This window comes from Ptychodera flava, chromosome 4, assembly GCF_041260155.1.
Source record: "Ptychodera flava strain L36383 chromosome 4, AS_Pfla_20210202, whole genome shotgun sequence".
Classification (NCBI taxonomy): domain Eukaryota; kingdom Metazoa; phylum Hemichordata; class Enteropneusta; family Ptychoderidae; genus Ptychodera; species Ptychodera flava.
In genome coordinates this window covers 3377395-3401286 of record NC_091931.1, presented here as the reverse complement: position 1 = coordinate 3401286, position 23892 = coordinate 3377395, and the positions used below count along the sequence as shown (strand labels likewise).

The 23892-nt window shown below is 36.2% G+C and overlaps 1 protein-coding gene across 5 annotated transcripts in view; it reads left to right on the top strand.

Moving 5' to 3' along the window:
• Positions 1-23892, top strand: part of LOC139130697 (GRB2-associated-binding protein 1-like) — a 32742-nt gene that overhangs the window by 7119 nt on the left and 1731 nt on the right. For 2 of the 5 annotated variants that reach the window (XM_070696449.1, XM_070696450.1), the window contains 3 exons: positions 18778-20484; positions 22743-22776; positions 23013-23199. In XM_070696449.1, the coding sequence (XP_070552550.1) occupies positions 18778-20484; positions 22743-22776; positions 23013-23199 (1928 nt within the window). Of the gene's footprint in view, positions 1-13646; positions 13735-18777; positions 20485-22589; positions 22711-22742; positions 22777-23012; positions 23200-23892 lie in introns of those variants that run through there. The other 3 variants (XM_070696448.1, XM_070696447.1, XM_070696451.1) reach the window with 2 other exon arrangements.

Sequence of the window (23892 nt, the reverse complement as noted above, 5' to 3'; positions counted from 1 at the left end):
TGTTTGTTATAGGAACTTAATGTAAGTATTATTATAGTAAGAACCAGTATCGGCAATACAGTCCTGATCACTGGACAAGTCACAAAATACAGACAACTTGCTGTGCTATGATATACCGGTAACACTATCGATATAGCACTCTGTAATTAACATTATTTATAACCATCTCTTAGCTAATTACAATCTACGATGATGATTTTCTGTTGACAAAATAATTTTTTCTTTTCATCGCTTCAGAAGTTTTACATACTTCACAATTTTCTCTTGTTGCACTCCTCTCAGAACGTCTACTTTTGAAGTTCGATATCGCGATGCTCTTTGTTTGCAAGGCTGGTTTTCGCCCGAGTGCTCATGGGTTGAATGAGATTAACAATGGCCGCGCGGATACGAACGTTCCCTCGCATAGAGAGAGAAAATCAGGCTTTGGCTAAGTTTATAAGCGCGGCTGAGCACATCGTGTACCTAGGCGAGGTGGGGTGTGCTCGAAAACGAAGATCAGTGCAAGTTTTGGATTCAAAATCGGCTGTTTTCGGCGTAGAAACTGCGCGCCGTATTTCCGAGGAGGTTTTCATAGTACGCATAATATGAGAGCGGCGATCGTGCATCAACGTCTTCAAATATTTCTCCAAACTGCATATTCAATTCTTGTCGAAATCTCTGTGCTTCTAATTCATCGAGAATACGGTTCTTCCTAATTATGAAGTCAGCTAAACGCTTTTCAAGAAAATAAGTACGAACAAATGAGGGTGGATCGCAAAATTCGTGTTGAATGAATTGCCTGTAATGATCTATGGGAGCGCCCGCTCCGGACAGATGCCAGGCTTACGTTCAATATAGTCCTGGTTGCGTACTCTGTACAGACATCGCATATAAAGCAACACAATTTGATGAGTTTTACTAGCCACGGCCACGGCTAATCCACAGGGACGCGTTACCTTTCGAATGACGAATGTTGGTACTATGAATACCCATTTTCGAACATTATGACTCGATCTTTTACAACATTTGTTTTCCGTGTTTGCTTGTTCACAATAACATATCAATTATTAATGAATATTTATATTTCCGTCTGATTATAAAAATAGTATTTTCAAGATTAAGTGCTTTGCCACTGTTCTTATATAAAACACCAAGGGTGGACACAAACCGGACACCTAAAAGAAAACTGCTCTGTACGTCAATCATTTCAAACGGAAACTGTCATTGGACAGGTGGCGCGTGGTTCATCGGAACGCGTACGGTCTGTACGTTACCACGTACGACTCGCGCTCGAACCTTAGTAAAAATCACTGAAATATGAAAAAAATGACCCAAAAAATATTCCACACTTCGGTTTAATTAGTTGTACGCATATGTCTTACTTTAATACCATGAAACAGTCGAAAACTGTGCGAGATCCACTCTTCCGGGTTGAAACACCGGGACGTCGTTTGCAATGTTTGTATTTGCACATACTTACGTCATAGGAAAGCCGGCACTTCATAGCCAATCAGCACTCGAGAAATCTATTGCGACATCGCGACCTGCAATTTGCATACAGAGCAGTTTTCCCTTCGTTCAAGCAGCGAAATTACACTCCGTTTCAAATGACAAACGCACTATTTGGTAATGTTACCGGACAAATCGTTTATTTGACGTAAGAAATGGCTATAACTATTGGTTTTGTTGGCATATAACCTGTTACAATGTAGATTTTCCCAAACGGTCTAGTTCGGTGTCCACCCTTGGATTTCTTATGAGTAAGAGTGTGTGTACAACTATTCATAGTACCCAAATTCGCAAGGGGTTGCAGCGTGCGCATGACACAGCTGGGAAAATAACGCGTCCCTGTGGGCTAATCCCCTGTAGGGACCGTGTATAGCAAAGCTTAGAAATAGAAGACACGGTATTGGCACACGTACGCATGGCCTTTGTTTCTCTTGTTCATGTGTTCGCTACAATTTAATTAATTTTTACAAAAAAGAAGCTGAAAGTCTGCAGGCTGTAGCCTGTCATTCCGATGATGAACACGTGCTCAGACGCCAGTTTTTTTGCAGTGCATTCATTCTGTGAACATGTCGCAGTCCTGTCCAAGTTGCCACGCGAGCGGAAAATCGTTCGCGTGGATTTTGATTTGCGCGAGCGCTAGGCGAGCGGAGCGATCGCTCGCCTCAAATCTCATGCCCTGCTAAACATGTTACATTGACAAAGGGGACGGTTGACGTAAACACATTGAAAACGAAAATATATCAGTTGGGGGCGATAGTTTTTAAGTCAGATAAAACCCTCGTACTCGGGCTCTTCTGGTATATAAGTCCAACCCTACGATAAAATGTCTCGGCCTGCGGCCTCGACATTTTATCGTGGGTTGAACTTTATATACCAGAAGAGCCCTCGTACTCGGGCTTTATCCTATACTAGAAGTACGGCAGTGTCCGTATATTAATTCATATTCTTAGATTGTGAAAGACCAGAAAATGAATCGTCAGCAATACATGTATTTTAGAGGTCAATGTTTTGATATGGAATTTCAGAGATGTAAAATTGAATTTCAGAGATGTAAAATTGAATTTGTACAATTATTAAACAGAATGTCCTTCTATGACTGACAAATATTCATAATTACTGTTTGTCTGGCAAGAACATGAAGAGGCATTGTAAAATATACATGGAACTATTTGAGCAAATCCTGAACACATTTTAAAATTACTTTTGTTTTCAAAAACTCAACTATCAATGAAATGGCATTGCAACCTTTACATCAAGTTCAGTAAATGACATTGTTCAGTAAATGACATTGTATTAGTCTGACATGTTAAATCCAATATGTAGGCTATCATAACCTTTCACTCGACCGCATGGCTTGCATTATAAGAAAATGTTGTAACACAAAAACAAATACGGAGAAATCTTTACACAAAGTGAACATGTAGAATGTATTTCCCTGTACTTTCCTAATTGCTTGACAAATATGTAAATTTTGACATTTACTTTCTTTTCCATACGAATGTGTAATGCAAATTAGAGACATCTTCAAAGGAAAATTGTCTTTGTGATTTTGCAATAGTAGTTCACACTGGTTGACATTTACAAGTTCAATAAACAGTTGATAAATGTATCTGAATGTCAATTATACAAAGTGTTCAGTTATCTGAATTGGTTCTGTGCCCCCTGAAATTTTCAATGTTCCCTTTATTTTCATCATCCGTGATGACTGTAATCCTGATTGAAGTTCTCTTTAGTTGTATAGTTTGAAATAAATGTGTTGGAATAGTCATTTGTCTTGAAGGAAACTTAATTAATGAAGTCTATTTTATTAAAGCACATGTGTGGATATCACAGTGTACATATTAAATGATACAGTCTTTGAGGATAAAGCATTGAGAATTCAGTCTATGCACTATTATAAACCATAGACAGTGAAGGAGACAGCGAATTATAAACCATAGACAGTGAAGGAGGACAGTGAATTATAAACCATAGACAGTGAAGGAGGACAGTGAATTATAAACCATAGACAGTGAAGGAGGACAGTGAATTATAAACCATAGACAGTGAAGGAGGACAGTGAATTATAAACCATAGACCGTGAAGGAGGACAGTGAATTATAAACCATAGACAGTGAAGGAGAATATTGTTGACTCTTTACTTTCTTGGTAATCGCTAATCAAATGTGAAATCCTGCAATATGTGTAATTTTTTGTGTTATTCCAACATGATGTACATGGAAGAGTAGACTCTATATGTAAATTTGTGCTTCTGTAGCTTATAGCAGTCACAGACACTTGTAAACAACCATTGCTGTGATCAAATGGTGCTTAAGGTAATAGTCGCGCCAGCGGCTTACTGACTACGCATGCGCTTATTCATAATATACTATGCGACTAACCGGAAGTGTACCCTTCTTTCTCATGATGGGCGCCGCCATGTTTTTTTTTTTGAGTACTCGTAAATAAACAAATACGAAACAAATTACCATGATATAACATGCCTTTTATAAAATATACCTCTTTTATTAGCCAGTAAATGTTATTATACACCTTGTCGCTGATACAAAGTATCGTTGATATAGATAAACGGAGAAAACTGTCGTGCATATGAACGGGGCATACGCAAAGAATGCTGGGATTGAATTATAGAAGAGCGCCCCCTGTGTCAATAATTAGATTAAAAAATTGCAAGTTTTTAGACGGAACGCTATAGTTTTCAGCTTGCAAGTGGAAGGTGGGCAGTGCGGTTACCATTGCAATGATAATTATTGCATAATACGTCCCTTGTTTAACGCCATAGGCTGTTATCATTGTAAAAATTGCCAATTTTTGTCCAAAATTTTTACACGCTACAGAAAATCTATACCTGCCCTGCTGCAGGGTTTGACGTCGTGTAAGTACGTGAACTGCTTTCATCAGAGGGAAACTGGGCATAGTTTTCATATAAACGTTTATGAAGTAACAATTATAGTTTATCATGAATCAATACAAATAACATTGCCAATCTTAACCCCTGGCGCGACACCAAGGGCTGAGCCCTATATAATATTATGCACCTCGAAAGTAAAAGACTTAAACTTTTGCTCTAACTTTCCTCAAGGAATCTTTCAATCATTCTCTTTCAAAATCAAGAATAAAAATAGGGGGTCACCGTGCAAATTTTGGTACTAGAGAAACAAATAACCCAAGATTTACTGATATTAGAAATTCAAAATGGCCGCCATCCCTGTGTTAACTCTATGGCGAAAAATAAAAATGTTCGAATTTCAAAAAACTAAGCCGGTGAAAAGTTTTCTTTCACCAAGAGCTTTAAAATGAACCCCCACATGTGGTATATCAGAAGAGAACTGTAAAAGTTTGAGAGTCCGAATGTCTGTCCCCGAGGTGCGTTCTACCTTAACAATCTGGCTAAAAATGCACATGCAAACAAGTAATAGTTTGATGAAAAAGGAACATATTCAATATTTGTTTTGATTTACTATGCCATCAGCTTTGAACTATTAGTCTGTGGGCCAGACCCTCAAAACTATGTAGGAAATGTGTATAAAAGAACTATCCAGTTTTCCTACTCAGGTTTTCCTGCACTTGAACCACTACTGCTATTCAAAATTCCATGTGCTATGTGTCGCAAAATAAAGTGCATACCAGAAATGTATCTATATGTAAATATAAAATTATGAAGAAATTCCTTATTTTATAGAACAGGGAGATTTATGGATTTGTCATAATGCTAGTACTGTTATTTTAAACTCAGAGAAATCTGTCATTCAAGTATAGGTGAATAAGGAATGCAGCAAAACTGCCCTTCTTTGATGGTACATGTTGACCAGTTACAGCTACACTGTCAGATATTATGAACCCAAGATACAGTTTCAGTGTGAAAGGTTGAAATCAGTGAATGTTCCTCCAAATGATGTGTAACTGTAGAAAGAAATGCACTATGTGGAACATTACACATCAGTGTGTACGTGTTGTACTACAGGTATATTATATGGTGTCACACATCAGTGCGTTGTACAACGTTGTATGGTGTCACACATCAGTGTGTTGTACTACATTGTATGGTATCACACGTCAGTGTGTTGTACTACGTTGTATGGTGTCTATAACATGCATACAATGCTCAACAGAGCCTCTGTATAGAAATGGGCTTGCTTGTTGTGATTACACAAATAGAAATAAAGAACCACACATATTTAGAGAACTTTGCATTTAATTTTTGTATAAGTTTTTGTTATGTAAGGACACCGAGCAGCACCCAGTACCCACATCCTGTCTGATCCATTGTAAATGTACTGAATTCCATGTAGAACAATCAAGTGTTGTACACGTAGAGGGGACTGGGGAGTACTCAAGTTTCATGTTCTGATGTTGCTGCCAGGGCCTCAATTCTTGCTATGACCAAAAATCAAATTTCAAAGCCTGATGGTATAAATTTCTTGTACAGAGCAGGTATTGTTTTATTATCCAAGGTAGGGAATGGGAGCAGGGCTGTTGTGGCAGAGTAGTTTCACAATTTGCTACTTAACAGATCAATATGTATTGTAAAGTATTAAATCAGAAAAACTGGATGAAATGCATCTAGATGATACAGGCTAATCTTTGTGGGACACATATGTACCTTCTATGTGATGAATGAATGAATGAATGAATGAAAGCACAGTTACACATATGTTGGATGAGTAGAAGTTTATCTTGTTTGTGTGTCTGTTCAGGCCTTTTGAACAATGTGTATAAAATTGGTATCATGTAATTTGGTTTGTAGTACCTTTGTAGCAATACTGTTTCTTGTAATATGATGACACACTGTCACAGTACTGCAAGTCACTTCCATGTTTTCTAAATAGAGCCTGCAAAGTCTGCTTGCTTATTGATATTTCCATCATCTAGCTGCCATCAAAGATGAGCTGATAGTTCAACTACATATTGATGAAATCATTGTTGCACTCTATTTTTTGAAAGAGGAGATCAAACAAAATAATTCTTTCTCTTTTTACCGATGTTGTTGCATTAAATGATGTTTGCATGGGTCAATGCAGTTACCTGTACTCTATGATTATGCAGCCAGGGATCTATATGTCAGCCATGTCATCTATCATGACATCTTTTGAAGTGTCCAAATTCTGCTTGTTGAAAAATGAAACATTCAAACCCAAACTTGATTAGCACATTTGCAGTGTGCTGTGTTGGATTGTCATTTTTTCCCTCTACATTGCTGGTTATTGTTGGATTTTCAAACAAATAAAAGAAATGGCTGAATTAGAATGATCTTTGCATTTCAACTGAAGCATGTACATGTACATCACAGAGAAATATCTTGAATTCAACTGTCCTTGAACTGTGGAATTGATTTATGCATGTGTTGGTTAGACAATGAATTCACAGTAATGTTGATAACCAGGCAGTACAAGGACAAGGTCATCAATGTGCCTGTACAATCAAATGCAAATTACCCACTTCAGACCATTAATGGCTGTTCAATGGTTCATCAGCTCTTATCCAGATCACTTTCATTCTAGTTTCTTTAGATAATAAAACTTGTCAAGCCCAAATACATGTACAGTTGCCGTTACATCATTTATGATTGTTATAACTAAATTTGCCAATCACATCAGCCTTCATATCAAAATCAATGAAATTACGCATCTTTGATGGTCATGGAATGTATCATCATAGCTACCTTACAATTGTTTTGTTGTTTGTTTTTGCTATTCTGCCTTGGAAAAATTAAAAGTTACAGTTAGAGCATATTAAAAACATTCAAATGATAAATTTACTTCCAATAGCCATTATTAATGATAGATTTTTAAACATTCCAAATCCAAGGCCAAGTTGGTGTGTTTGTGCCATTTGCTGCTATGCATTCTGATCAAGGCCAAGCATTACCTGACGAAATAAAACACTGGTTACAAAGAAAGTGAATGTATGATGACATTCATTTATAAGTTTTGCCGAAGATATATGTACATATACCGGTATATGAGGCTTTCTTTGTTGATTGTCCGGAGCTGAGTGGGTAGCCATGTGGCCTCGGTTTTCAAGTTCAACGGCCTAGGTTCGATGTCTCCCCTTGTCTGATATACATTTCTGTGCGTTGTCACCCCCCCCCTATGAATCTGTTGCGTTTTTAACCGTACATGTAGGCATTTGTAATCTGTGTACTGTAATTCCCTGGACTGCCTTGCTTTTAGTTTTATTCTGTTGTTACCGCTATGTATCGTCGCCTACTTAGCTGCAATGATTGTAGCTAGAGATCGATTGCTCGCTGAATTTTATGTTGAACGTGAACCATACCCAAAAGTAGGCGATCGTACTGTTGATCTCTGGTTTTGTGGCGAAACCAAATGGTTTCGGGAAAATTGATTGACCAATCGCCCATGGCATAGGGCCTTGTAGCGCAGCGTAGGGTTTGCGTTCAACGTAAAATTCAACAAGCGACCTCTCGCTACACAATCATTGCAGCTACATTGTACTGTAATTGAAAATCTCCTTGTACAACAAGTTCACCCTATCAAAGAGGTTATGTCAAAGTTCAACTTTGTTCAAGTTATCACCAAACCAACTACACTCAAAGGCAGCCTCCTAGACCATATCTATGTCAAGTCTACCAACTCTGCCATCTACAATGCCCATATCATACAGACATACTACAGTTACCATGATGCACTGCTCTACGAACTTCAGCCCTCACTATAGCCTAGGTATGTGCATGCATATTAAAATCCCAAGCACTCTTTCATTCTGCACCAATCTTCGTCACACATTCTCTTTTCTTCCGCTGCTCTGGTCTCTGGAACTTTGCTTTTGCTTGCAAATGCTTTCTAGTTTATTTTGTATGTATATGTAACCAGGACAAATACAACTTAAACTTTACCCTACATATCAATAACAACTATAATTTCTGTTAGATTCTGCAATTGTCCTCAGTTGAAAATTTTGACAGGGACACACTGTTGTCAAATGTACATGCCAAAAGACACATACACAATACACATACTTACAAAGAGCCTACAGAGGTGTTTTTGGAGGCCCAACTTTGAGTAATATTTAGTATGTACATGTAATCTAGGTAATAATTAGCATACATTTTGTAGGGAAACACTTCTCTAAAATACTGTTCATTTTTTAATGCCAAAGTACAATAAAACCATGAAAGCTACAAATGTGTACTTATGAAAAATTAAAAAATGTAGTCAGTGTGAAAGAGTTTAATTTTTTGACTGTTAGATGACTCATTAAATAAGTAACTACTAGTCCGGTAGACTTATCTCATCTTTGCATAACAAACATGAAACCATAAAGAATTGGCCATTTCATGACCCCTTCATGACCTTACATCCAGGTGTTGTCATAGGTATAAGGGACGGGCTATTAGATCTTGGGAGTTGGGGTTTGTCACAATCAGATTGTGAATATTTTTTTTACATTTGTAAATTTTTGAAAAATTCTTTTCCAAGTGAGTCATGATATGCTAATTTTTTTCTAAGTAAACTGTCAGATTTATCATGTTTAGCTCCCACATATGCATAATATGTATATGAGTCATTCCACAGTAAAGTGCAACCACTTTTGTGACAATAAGGTCAAAAATTAAATTTATTAATCTGAATCTAAAAGTTGAGTGGGTGGACAGTACTACAGGTGTGTCATCTAAAATATTTTTTTTAAGATAAATAATTTCTTTGTTTAAGAAGGAGGGCAAATTGTCGCGGCAACAGTAACGCGTGTAACATGGACAGACATGACATTGTATTGTATTTGATCACATGTATCCCATTATCATCCCTGTGCCAAGTTTGAAAGAAACCCATTAGTCTACAAGAACTAGAAACACACTTCAGAAGATGTTTTAATCTTAATATTATCAGAAGAGGAGGGTATCTGATGCAACGTTATGGCAACTGGCAACGTATGTAACATATACAGACACTGGATTCGCTTTATACACAAATTGTGTGTGTTCCATTCTGAATAAATGTACTTGATTGATTTATATATGTATATGTCATGACGAAGGTAAATACCTCAGAATTATGATGTGAATTGTTATAAATTGGCTCTGTGGATAACCATATAGACAACAGAGGGAAGACCCCTGTATTGTCTATGGGATAACGTATGTAACATTGGACAGACTTCGTTAGTTCTGTCCAATTCGTTCATAAACGATATGGGCATCGAAGGTGCATCAATAGTTGTAAAGAAAGCTTTCAGTAACTTTCTGATACAGATAGAATTGTCACACTAAAAAACAAATTAACATTATTCTATCCAGTATTTAATTAAACTACAATTACTTCCACGCGTGTAACACCGGTAACGCGTGTAACAAAGAGGACACACATCCTGCCATTCAGGTGCTCTCTGTAATGGTGGCCATCGGTTTATATTCAATTGCGCCATAAAACATGAACTTTAGGGCACCCTCAAATGACAAAATTTCAGCAATGTATACCAAAAGAATATTTTTTAAATCTTGATTTTGGAAATGAGTTAACACGTGTAACATGTGGACACACGCCTTCCAGAAATATTTTAACTGCAAGAGAACCCAAGCTTCAATAAAGACAGAATAAAGAATGTTACATAGTGGAAGATTTCATTGTTAGTCAAATGTATGAGTGGTTTGTTGCAGCTTACAGCCTTCACTATATTTATTGTTCTCATATTATCAATTCGCATAGAGTTGGACAGACATTGTTACACGCGTTAGCAATATTTTTGGGCATAATATTTGGCCCTTTCCCTAGTGCTTTTTTTCTAAGAATAAATTTAGTTCGTAATTGCTTATAATACATTACTACTTTGCATTTGAAATCAATTCAAATGGTATAAATATTGTAAATATCCCTTCCTAATGTTACAGGGGTACAAAATGTCACAAAATGGTGAGCAAATAGAGGCCATATTTACAAAGATAAAATCTATAATTTTTGTTGAGCTGGACATACAGCTTTAATATTATTTTTATATATGTTCATATGTAGTACTTACTAAAAATAATATCATTCTGTGTGAATGCTGTTATCATTGAAAAAGCTAGAGCTCCAAAATTGGGAATGTCAAATGTTGCGCTTTACTGTGGAAAGACTCATATATGCAAATGAGAGGCATTCTTATAAGGTGGCAAAATGGCATCTGTATGTATGTATGTATGTATGCCCCTCCACGTCAAAAACTCCTAAACCGCAGCACCTACTGTCTTAGTATTTGGTGTACAGATGCACCTAGGGGTGGAGATGTGAATTTGTTCAAATGAAAATGTCCGTGCCAAAAATATGCAAATAAGGGAAAAAAAGGAAAAATCCTGCAAATGGCTAAAACTCAGTAAGCATTGGTCAGATGTGGTTGAAACTTAGTATGCAGATTCCTTTAGGTATTCTAAATTATGAAATCGCTCGTCTGATTGCTCTGAAAGTTATTATTCATGTTCCCAAGGATGACCTCCGTCATGCTTGTACAGGTTGTAATGATATTATCATATTTGTAATTTTGGGGCAATTTTCCCAATTTTTAATAAAAAATTTTTTATCCAAAAACTGCTGATCTGATAGCTTTGATATTTGATATACAGGTACCTAAGATTAATCTCGATATAATGTATTAAAGTTATGTTGAAACTGGCAATTTTTTTTATTTTTTGGGCAATTTTTGCCTATTCTGGTCAAAAATATTCTCCTAAAACTACTGATCTGGTAGCTTTGATATTTAGTGTACAGGTTCCTAGGGTTTATGTCAATATTAAGATATATTGAAATCAGGATGAAATCTGCAATTTTGTATTTTGGGGCAATTTTTCTCATTTTTGGTCAAAAAATTTGTTTCTCAAAATTTACCAGTCTGATTGCTTTGATATTCAGTAAACAGCTTAATGTTCGTATGATATATTGAAATTAGGTTGATATCCGGAATTTTGAATTTTTGGGGCAACTTTGCGATACTGTCAATTTTACAGGGATATCTTTCATTTTGTATTTGTAAAATAGTTTTTGGTAATTTTATACCTACTGGAACTGAGAGGATATAATCTGGTGATTTAGTAAGCATTTGATATTGTAAACTGTATTTGGTGTTGAAATGCTGTAAAAACATCATTAGAAAACATAGCTGAGGTGATTTTAGCAGGTTTGGTTTCCAACAAATATATTCAAATTGTTTTTCAATGTTTAATAGTTAGGGAGGGGAAGGGTGGGGGTGGAGGTTCCTGGCAGATTTTGAAAAAGAGTCCAAACAAATGTCAATAAAAATATCAGCCAGAAAAGGTTTGACAAAAAGAAAAGGTGGCAGAGTGGGAAAAAAAAAGAATGTACAATGCATCTGATAAAAAAGATAATGTACCTGATCAATCTTCCAGACACCCATTCTTTATCAAATGGTCCACCCCTGATGTATTTTTGCGTGTAATTAATGATGCAGTGTATTTTAGTTTAAGATGTCAAGTTACGTATTAAAGGATTTGAAAGGAATAGTCAAGTTCACCACAGTTAAATTTCTTAACTTTATCTCTTGTGTCATCATCCTTGTGTAATTGGTTAACTTTGTAAGTTGTTCCAAATGTGGATGCACCAGTTGTACTGGAAGAAAACAATGTTTACTTTTCCCTGTAGAGTTTCTGAGTTAATGATTGTATGTTGAAATTTCTCCATGTATCTGGTGTATGAGCAAAGTGTAAACATTGAATGCATGTTATGTATTTCAGTCTATGTCAAATATTGTAAATGAAAAATCAAGAACAGTTTGCTGTGTGCTTGTAAAAGATAACATATTTGTCAATACATAAACTGCCTTGCAGATTTATTGTCTTAAAAATTATCACAGACGTAGAAAAGGAAAAGAAACTAATCAAAGTGCTGTAACCCCTCAGTGCCTGTAGGCCTATATTTAACTATTTTATCATTACATTCAGCTGTTTGTTATATCTTTATCACTCTCCATGGGCCAAGGCACACTTTGGGGCCAATGTCATCACTCTATGCCAGTCTGTGTATGTCAGTCTGTCTGTATGTATGTCCATGTTTCATACAACTGTTGGCTTGTTTTAATAACAATATGGGAGTAAACTGATATTTGTCACTATTTTTCTTATGTTCTGATGTTATTTTTTTTTTGCAAAGTAGTCTGAAGTTTTTTCCTAATTTTTTGCCTTGAAACTTTTTTCTGTTTTTGGCCACCATCCCCCACCCTAGACCTACATGTAATGGTCCATCCCCAAATCTACAAGTTTAACAAAAAACTGTGTAAAAACCAACTATATTTAAAGCATTTACTTCTCTGATGCCACTGGTTGTAGATAGCTTTCAAATTTCACCATGTAGCTTCCTCAGATAGGCCTATTGAGATTTGAGGAAATTTGTAAATAATTTGCAATGTCAGATTTAGAGAATCTTTGTCCATTTTTGTCAAAGAATATCTTTGACACTGCTCATTCCGTAGGATAGCTATTTCCAAGGGATAATCACACTAAGATTGTACAAGTGATCTCGATATTTGTGTATGTAATTTTTGTATGGAAATCTCATTTTTGAGGTAAAATGTTTTTTCTAATATCTAGCATCTGACAGCTTACAAAGTGATATATATTTTCCTAGGAATGGTTTCGTTCTAATTTATTAATTGAGTGAACAAATTTGCATAAGCATTTTTTATTTGGCATTGTTTTTCATTATCCTTTTGTTCTTTCAAAACTTATTCTGTTGGTTTTGAATTGTAATTTGTTACAATGTAGCTTCTAGGAATAATTTCACTTTAGGTTAGTTTTGCAAAAGTGAAGTTTTGGGACAAATATCCTCAAACACTATAGCAGATACACCCCTTTACTTATACAGTTCTATCTTCATAGTGTTTACAAATGTATAAGATTACACCAAGAGTCATTTTACCTCTTGTCTCCTATAAACATTTACTTGTAACAACATACTACAGGTTAAGGTTCAGAATTGAATGTAGGCTAAAGTTTGTCATATTATGAACCACTGAAATTCCAAAGTTTACCTGCACAAATTAATGTTAAAATGTATAAATGTTGTTATGATATGAACTGTGTACCAATAAATTAAATCTCAATGAAATGAAATGATTCATCACATCCCATATTTCATAGCTGTTGCATTGTGTGTACATAGTCTATTGCTGTAAATGTTTAACCAGCTGTAGAGTTATTTTTGTTCATGAGATAAAAGAAGCTGCGTCTATTACAAAGTTGGCTGGCTTTAGTTAGGAAAACACCACCAAATGCCAAGAAGATGGAAAGGTTTGCTAAAAATGGTATGCTGCATAGTTAACTTTATATTTTTACTGTGCATAGCAATATGTAGGAACCAATATTTTGTGCTTTACGTATATGTACAGTAACCTAACCATAATGAAAGACTTGGAAAATTGTCAACATATGTTCCACGGTGTACACATGTACATGTACACATACTTAATAGATATAAATTTCATATTGTCATGTTATATTTATAGAGACAAGTCCAACAGTTAGATTTTTCTTTACGTTACAACTTGCAGTGCAAAGAGTGTTAGGAAATCAGATATACCATTGATAGATTCTCAGCCATACTCCCTGACTCTGTCTGTATCTGGTAACACAGGTCATAGGATCTGTGTGTCCTTGAAATAAGGTCATGTGAAAACCCTGTTTGCTTTCCAGAAGGTGTCTGCCCCAGCTTTACAATAATATCCATATTCTGAACCTGATATTAGTATCGCTACATTACATGGACAGGAAATTTTAGCCATGTTGGGAAGTGTGACACACAGACTATATATCCACAATTATTGTTTTTATAATATAAATGGTAGATTGTACATGTACTTTCATGAAGAATAGGTTGAATTAAAAATGCCTTTTACTTATGAACATTGCAGTCTTGGCTAGACATTACCATCCGCCCACATTGCCTGCCACCGAAATTAACGATTTAAATGTCAAAAGTTCAAATTGTAAACTGGCTTGTACATCGAGTGGATCCAAACCGCAGTCAGCTTCCCACTCATGGTTTACTGAGTGTATATTCCAAAGTCACAGTCAACACATTTTACAGTGTATGAAGCCAAAATTGGCAGAAACAGATTTGTAACATCAGAATTTTCAAAGCTGTATAGTGCTTTGGCATGTGTCCAATCATGTACAACCAGCTTATTTCAATATGGCAATATGGATACTTTTTATCTATTTCAGTAATATTATCAGTTTATTACAATATTCAAATTATGACATACATAGTACACATATTATACATTAATGGTATGTACCGTAGTCATGTACATGCATAACCTGCATGTGTATGGTATATCATGAGTAAACTGCAGTGTCCCTGACATTATTAAATGTCTGCCAAATCATTTCTAGCCCATGTCTGCATATTATTACAATCATGTCATGGCTTCAAAGTATGCACTCTACATATAGCCTACAGTGTGTGATACATGTATACAATATGTGTTCTCACACTTACATGACTCTGTGCTAATTTACATATGTTTGCATGTATGACCCCCTCTCAGGAGGGGTGATTAGCAAGAACTCAACCTTGACCTATGGAATTTGCTTCCAATAATCCACTGACATACTACTCAAACATGCAAAGGTGCCTTTAGGATAATATGCATTGTGCAGGGCACAGTCCCTCCGTCATGTGAGGGAGGGACTGTGTGCAGGGCCTTTTTAACGCTTGTTCAGATTCACAGGCTGAGAAAAATTATGTAAAATGCACAATTTTGGTTTTCACGGCTGCGGGGCAAGAAGTAGTTACAAAAGATCAAATATAATAAACCTTTTAAATTTCCCTCATTCACAAAAAGTCAGCCTACAAATTTAGGCTCTGCATGTACATGTGCTATATCCAACCATGGATTTTCTAACTATTAATAATTATTTGTGTATGTATCATAGCACTTATATATCATTAATTAAAGCCATAGCTTACAAGGATGGGAGTTGTTATGGCTGCTGGAATAGTTGAAAACACAGTTGGCACAGCATTGTTCAGTACAGTACATTACAGTACATGTACATCATAAAATGCACCAATTTTATCACTAGAATTAGTTACAGTGATTTACAATCAGTTTGAGAAGCTATGCCATACATGTATATGTACTATGTAGCCAGGTATTGGTCTATTGTGGATTTGTTATACTTCAAACCCGAATCACCATGTAACTGACTGACTTCAATATAAACTGGAAACTATTCCTTACCTTGTTTAACTTTCAGATTTATTAATATATGATGGGTTTTTTTAATGACATGTTCAACAATAAGAAGCAAAATACATATATATTTATCCTTCATCATCTCGGCATACTAATATATATACCTGACCTAGTGGTATAAATGACAACATACTCAAGTTGAGCACTATGGTGTACATTATTATAAATTTGATAAGAACTTTATCATATTCATGTACAAACTCAGAACACGTCACGTGTGTTGCACAGTATGGAAACAATATTTCATCAGCTCCTCATCAGTCTTACTTTTGTAGTTGTAAAGTTAACTGCCTTGCAAGTCTTTCTAACCTAGGAAGAATGTTACTTACATACATGTACTTGTTTAGCTACATGTATATACCGCAAACAGTCTGTAAGTGTGTTATAACAGACTGCTTACATGCCACAGCCTTGGGATGAGTCCAAGTGTGGATGTTTTCCAAGTGTGGATGTTTCCAAATCAATTGTTATTCAGACTCGAATCATTTATTTCAGCTCGCATGAAGAGTTGGACAGAAATATGTTTCCGTATATTTATAATATCATTGATAGAGTTAGTGACCACACATTTATTCGTATTGGATTATTTTGTACTGTGACCACACCCCTTATCCAGCCAGGCCTGTCACATTCCCATATGTCAAGTCAAGGAAGTAAAAATCGGTATTGAGCCAAAACCTACACGTATTTTCACCAACATAGCATGGTATATTATTGATAAAAAATCATATTTACAGTATGTTTTTAGAGTCTGGATCAGATCAAGTCTTGGTGAAAATGCAACATATTTGACATATTATTCCTCATTGGTTTTATTCTACTTTACATGATGGTGAAATATGAACTATGGAACTTGGCAGGATAAAGTTTATAGGACTGATTGCAACAAATGATCACTTTGTATGTGATCTAATATACATGTAAAACCATTACACAATCCATAGATGAACACATGTACCGGTATATATACATGTACATGTGCTGTAGCATACATGTAATGAGTCAAGTTGTTTTGTACAGTGGTGTATAGTCCAGTGTGGTTGCTAATAGGCAGTCTAGTCAGAGCCATTATTTACATATCTTGCTTGCAAGGACATGTAGTTTGACATTCCAAGACAAATACAATGTACGTACGATTTCCCTCACAAGACTTTTGGAAGTACCTTGTATAAGTGCAAGTCTTGTCGTAAATTTCAGGGTAATTTTGTAATAGTTGTAAATTATGCAAATAATCCACTGATGGTATTTTAATGATACAATATGCAAGTACATGTAACACTTTCTACTTAATTCCCCGTGAAAAAAATAAGTGTCATATACACATCATGTACATGTATTTTGATAACTGTAGAAAACTTAAGTTGGCCAAATTTATGAATACCTTCCCAATAACATCAATGTGTCAGGAGACCATGTATTCTGTAAGTGGCACTGAACAATGGAACCCATTAACTCACCATCCATTTTACATATTTTTTATTGCAGTTTCTGTGGTAGTTGTTAGATTTACAGTGTTCTACCAATCACTCAATCCACTTGTTATGTTCTTTATTTTCTGTTCTTACAGAATTATTTCTATTCCGAACAATGACATCAGAAAAACAGTGGGCAGTAATCGCTAAGCTCACCAAAATAGAACTTGTAAGGTCATAAACACTTAGGTGGAAATAGGCAACAGGATACAGATAGTGAGTCAGAATTCTAGGTGAATGCCTGATAACTTATGATATGATGTCATTGAATAGAACATGATTTGAAACCCATCTTATTCATCAATCATGACGCCATGATTAAACAGAATGGAAATGATAAAAGCAGTAAATAACAATGCATCAGGGATATTATCAATTGTTAAACAGAAAATGAACGATAATTAGGGATAAATTATTTAATTAATTCGCAGTACCAATTATCCAATTTCTGTTCTGAAATCACACAATAACAAACCAGTGTTGTGCCTAGCCAGCATATTGATAGGGTAATTATCAATAAAGAGAAATCTGATGCCTTCCATTGATCTGTTGTGTGTGAGTCATATAGAGTCACCCATGAAATCAATCCATCTCTTTTGATTTGCCCAGCAGTATTCATGTTCAGTCAGTGACTATATTGTCTGATAGCTGACAGGACAGTCATCTCAATGCATTATTGATGTACGTTTGTAATGCTATGTTGAATTGTCAAATATGTGTCATATTTTCCCTGTATATAGAGACCATGACAGTGTACCACTTCAAATTAACAATTAATTCATGTACTTATACGCCCTAACTATAAACGTTAACTGTTTTATAGTGTCATGTATCTTGGTCAAATCTTTATTACTATTAACAAATTGGTTCAAGAAAACTTTGAGGTCAGTGTTCTCTCAGTAAACAGTTTGAAATTTGTTGAAAACTGTCAACAAACAACTGTAATTCATTTTGAAATGAGCATGAATCAGCTTGATATGTGTAAACTGAAGAACTGTAGGCATAAAATTTAATACTTGCAGTGCAGTAGTCGGAGACCAAGGAGTTTTAGAAATAAGAATAATTGATGACCCCAAATTATAATGTCACATAGACAATGGCTGTTGATATTGCCTATGTTGTGATGTTTGACTGTACCAGGTACATACCTATACTGGCCATTGTTATCTAAAGTTTTACCATCAAATGTGGTGAGCATATTACCCAGAATGCTTATTGATCTGATATACTGACCATTATTGTCTAAAGTTTTACCATTAACCCTTTTCCTACCAAGTTCATATTTCACCAGCAGGTCAAGTTTGTTAAAACTGGCAAGGAACAATGTGTCCCATTTGGTTCATTTTAATAAAAAATTGAACATTTGAAAGCCCTTGAAATCACAGACACTGTAAACATGATTTTTATGGACTAAAGCTGTTGGAACTGACCAAGCCAATTGGGTTGGAAATATGTATCGTTTTGGCTCAATACCGCTATTCACTGAGTTGACTGATGGGGAAGTGATACTGTCTGGCAGGGAAAGGGTTAAATGTGGTGAGCATATTACCAAGAATGCCTGTTGATCCAATTAATATTAGTACTCATAGTACTTTTGATTTGTTTTTCATTACAGGAAATACCAACAACAGACCATCAGAGCCAATTTCAATACCTGGAAGTGCTACTGCGACAAATACGAGTTCTTCTCACCAATCAGCTGGTCAAACACCAACCAGTGACTTTACAAAGCGATCACCGTCAAAAGCTGTCAGCCCCTTACCAACGCCAGACCCTGGTGAAAGTTACATTCACTTGAATGACTGTATGACAGGACTATGCTCCGACATTGCGGAGGAAAACACTAGCACTGAAAATCAGTATCAACAAGCTCCTCCTCCTCGTCTAGCTGAGAGACAAATCAGCACAAGTAGCATACCTGAAAGTCCCCCACCACCTCCCCCAGTGAAAAGTTCCTATGACCATCCACCTCCTCCTATTGTTGCTGATGATACGTACGATGTTCCTCCTATTCACAGTGCTGGCTTAGCACCAATTGATGATTCTGATGGCATTTATAAATTTGTACCCCCTCCAAAACCCAAGCTTGAAAACAATGAGGATACTGATATTCTTAGCAAGAACTTTGAACGACAGATATCAAAAGTGAACAGTAATGTAAATGCTTCACCTGGCTCAGAGGCTTTATCAAGCTCACTGACACCCAGTGATACTTATGACATAGTGCCCCCACCACGGCCATCAAATCCTTTACAGTTTGTTCCTGGTAATGATATTAGTGATGGTAATGCAATTTACGATATTCCTCCATCCCATGCTGATGACATTTATGATGTTCCACCATCTCATGGTAGAGAAAGCCCATCTCTGTATGATGTACCACCATCCCATCAACCAGGGCCAAAGCTGCTGGAGTCAACCACTAAACTCTCCACATCAACTGATGCACTTGCCAAGGAATTCACAAAGATTTCTTTGAAAAACCAAGGGACCATGCAATCAGATGAGACTCCAAACCAAAATGGTACAGTTTTTATTGATGATGAAGTTCCACCACCAACGCCCCCACGGCCACCAAAATCTAAACCAGAGGTGGATGATGAATATGTTTACCTGGTAGAACAAACAGCCCAGCAAAGTAATTATGATATTGTACCACCACCTCGTCCACTACAAAACTCTCCTAAAACATTGAATGCACCTATGGATATTCCAGCACCGCCACCCAGGCCACCAAAACCACCAGCACTGCTTAATGATATGTCACATAGTCCAAACATGCCAAGTACACCACCTCCAAGCTTTGATGATAGATTCCGCCTGAGTGAGTCGACTGTCAAACAAGGAGTACCAGAGGAAGAGCTGACTCATAAGCTGGGTTTACTGCAAACTCAAAGTGGTACATCTGCAGAAAGCAGTGCTAATGAAGATGACTATGATGTGCCACCATTACGAAGCAACCCTGCTGTCAACAATTCCAATGACAAGGGCTATTTGGACACCAAAATACCTCCACCACAATCAGTTGGACCAGCTGGAGAGTATCAAAATCTATTCATCCAAAGGCCTGGCTACGTTGAAATGAAGGGTGGATATTCAACTGAAGTGGTAGAAACATTGGATACCTATGTACCCATGGCAACTAACATTGAAGAGGATACTCATTATACAAAAATGGGGAGTACTTTGAGCCATCCAGTACCACCTCCTGCATCTCAGCTGAAAGAAAGCAGTAGAAGATCACAACAACCTCGGGCACCACCACCCGTCAACAGGAGTCTAAAACCTAGAAAATACCAGTCAACAGGAGATCTGCCAAGAGGTATGTATCATGTGTACAGTACATGTATGTTCATTTCATCACAAACATGGAATCTGTGTCAAGTTTATGATCAGTGATAAGTTGTCAGTAATATCATAGAGTTTCTGTGAAATCCTTACTCAGTACTAAAGCCTCCTTGCCCTCTTCCATTGCAGTTTTCAATTTTTCTAAAGAACAGTTAGAACATACATCTTTCGATGTCTGTATAGTCAGTCTGGCTTGATCAAATAGATATATCAGATCAACTGCCAGGTGATTGGATAGAATTGGCCGACATTGACTATTTAAAGAGTTCATGAAATACATCTTATGTATGTCTGAATGGCCACTGAAATCATTTTATTGGAGGTATTTACCAAATAATCCTGACCAAAATGTTCAAATGACCAGCAAAACTCGGAGAGTTAAAGATATTGCCTAAGATCAGGCTGATTTAAGCATTTCTGCCCACTACCTAGCAGCAGATTAGATACAGCAGATAGTAGTATACTGCACAGCAGGGTGTCTTGGACCCTTTTTCATATTCAAAATCATTTATACTGACACCTGGAAAACCATAAACAAATATAATGTATATATTGCTAGTTTACCAATGCTGTCACAGTCACTTTATGATCACTGTGACAAAATAACTTTTCAGACTCTCAAAGTTACTTGATTTTTCACACAGTAATTCTAAGACATCTTTAAATAAAAAAAATGTTTTGATTTTGATTTGTGCTTCTGTTCAGTCTCCATTAGGATGAATTTCATTTTATCACACAGTGTATTCTAGGCTAAAACACCACTGGGTAATGTACATTTTAACACATGCGAAAACAATAGAGTGAAAGATACACAGCTGTCATATTACTGTGATTCATTGCCTTACAATGTACAACTGTAGATGTCACTGATGTAAACTATAGGCTGATGTAGACTCTTTTAGAGTTGGGTAAACTTAGTGTCCCAGTCTCTTCATTCTGTCTTTGTGGTTTCAAATCTTAATTTGTTCCCATGTTTTGTAATTTCATCATCATGATTAGCAAATCTATTCTAGTACTCCTTGTGTCTTCACCACTTATTCCCAGATAGTATATTATAAATTCATCAGTGTGAAATTAAGAAATTTTCATGAAAAAAGCATGAACATTTCAAAACCGACTTATTAGATTGAACTGATATTGTTACAACAGTGGTGCAACTGGTTGGTGATTGGTAGATCGTCTTTGTGTAATGAAGACATATTTAGAAAACTACAGTAGTAATTTTTGTGTGCCAGCTTTTAGAGAAGTGGGCAAGAGTGAAGATTTGTGGACCCAGTCAACATAACAGATTAATCAGGAATGACCTGTAGTTACTTGTTATGGTTAGATTTAGGGATAGATTACTAGGTAGAATCATTTTAGTTCATACCCTACAGTTTATATCCACTTATCTTCACCTATGCAAGATTATGTTTCAAGAACAACGCTAGGCTTTAAAATATTATTTTCGCATGTTTTTAGCAGCAATTCTTGGAGAAATCTCAAGTTCTGTAAAGAAAACATATTATTAGAAAGACATGATAGTGAACAGCCTACGACAGACATGATAGTAAACAGCCTATGTAAACCTACATTAGATATTGATTACTTTCTATTTTACACCAGTACTCTCAACAACCGCCTGTATGTGTAGGCTGTGTTAATAATCTTTGTTATCAAAAGTGTTGGCAAATTGAATATCAATACCAATTCAGCAGTTACAGATGGCATACACTATCCTGTGAAAATTCAATAGCTAATTCACTTCATATCTGGTATCCCTGGACATGTGTATAGTGTGTAGTGTAGGGCTTTTTTGTAAAAACTGGTTAATACAGTGCTCATATTTTTATCAAGTTAACAAATCTAAATTCTTGCTATTTAACTTTCCAATGCTTATGCTAGAGCTGAAGTTGTAAAAAAATAATTGAATGTAGGCTTCTTTATTTAATAGTAGGCAACGTGCCATGGCATAAAACATATGATCTATAGAGGCTTTATACATGTATGAGAAGCTGCCACTATGGCCATAGTTTACGGTTAGATTTTGGAATCAGGAGTATATAAATGCACAATTGCCAATGTTCTCCCACCTGACAGTGATGCCACCGCTCTCTGCTACTTCTGGGAATTTCTATGCTACCAGAGATGATGTGTTCCCTGTAGTTGGCACACCAGTAGAGTCTCCAAGAACAAGAAGTTTTGGAAAAGCTGGTTTTCTGTAAGTACTGTCTTTGTCTGTTTTCTCTGTAGACTCCACAGGACATCATCATGGGGCAGGCTGTGCGTAAGTACACAGTGTGCATTTTATCATTTTCACCGTCTTTCTGCTCTCTCTCTAACCATTAATCCTTTCTTCTCACATACCATAAAAGTAACACCTCATGTCCTGGCTCACCATCGTCTTCACAAGCATGGTGTATGTTGCACTAACAGAACTAACACAGGAGTTCAGAAACTTACACTTGTAAATATGGTGACACTTGCAGCTCTAATTGACTGATTGTTATTGCAACTCTGCAGAATATCAGCTGATGATGGTGATGATCGTGATCGCAGTGATACATTAGAGAGTAGCAGTAGTTCATCAGATGGTGGTGATGGTACAATACCCAGTCAGAGAGATCTTTATGAAGCTACACAGCCCAAATTCAAAACTGGACAAGATCATGGAGAATTATACATGAAACATGATCCAAGAATATATCAGGTAGCTAATTGATCATCATCTCAATTATTATTATTATTGGTGTCAGCAGCTCAAAAAAGAAGAATTTATATTTTCCATTGTCATTCAAATTTCGAAAATGTTATCACTTACCATTATTGCCATTGTGTCAAGTGAGTTTTATAATCTGAAGTGACTGTCTATTGTGTATTGGTTTTGTTTTTTGACATAAATGTGTCACAACCATCATCTATTCTACTTCCAGCAAGTATCATATGTTTGATATAGATTTTCTGCAAATGATTTTCAGTTTACAAAGTAAAGTATTTGTAATCCAGGTCATGATACGGCATAGAATAACATACAATTATTTATGATGCCAAAACAGATGTTGTCTTTATTTGATCAAAATCCATTCCCTTAGCATCTCTAGTGGCTACCAGTTCAACATAGACTTTACATCAAAATCCTACAGCTGACTTTCAGGGCCTGCAATGGCCAAGTTCCAGTCTTTATTCAAGATTTGCTAAAGCCCTTCAAACCTGGTCATGTATTGCACTCTGAATCCAAGAATCAGTTGTGCATATCTCAGTATAGACTGAAAACATGGAGGACAGGTTTTCTCATCTGCGGCATGACAACTTTGGAATTCCTTACCATTTGAAATTTGACATGCATTCATTTTTAACAACTACAAGGATAAGTTATAGACTCATTTGTTAGCGAAGGCATAAA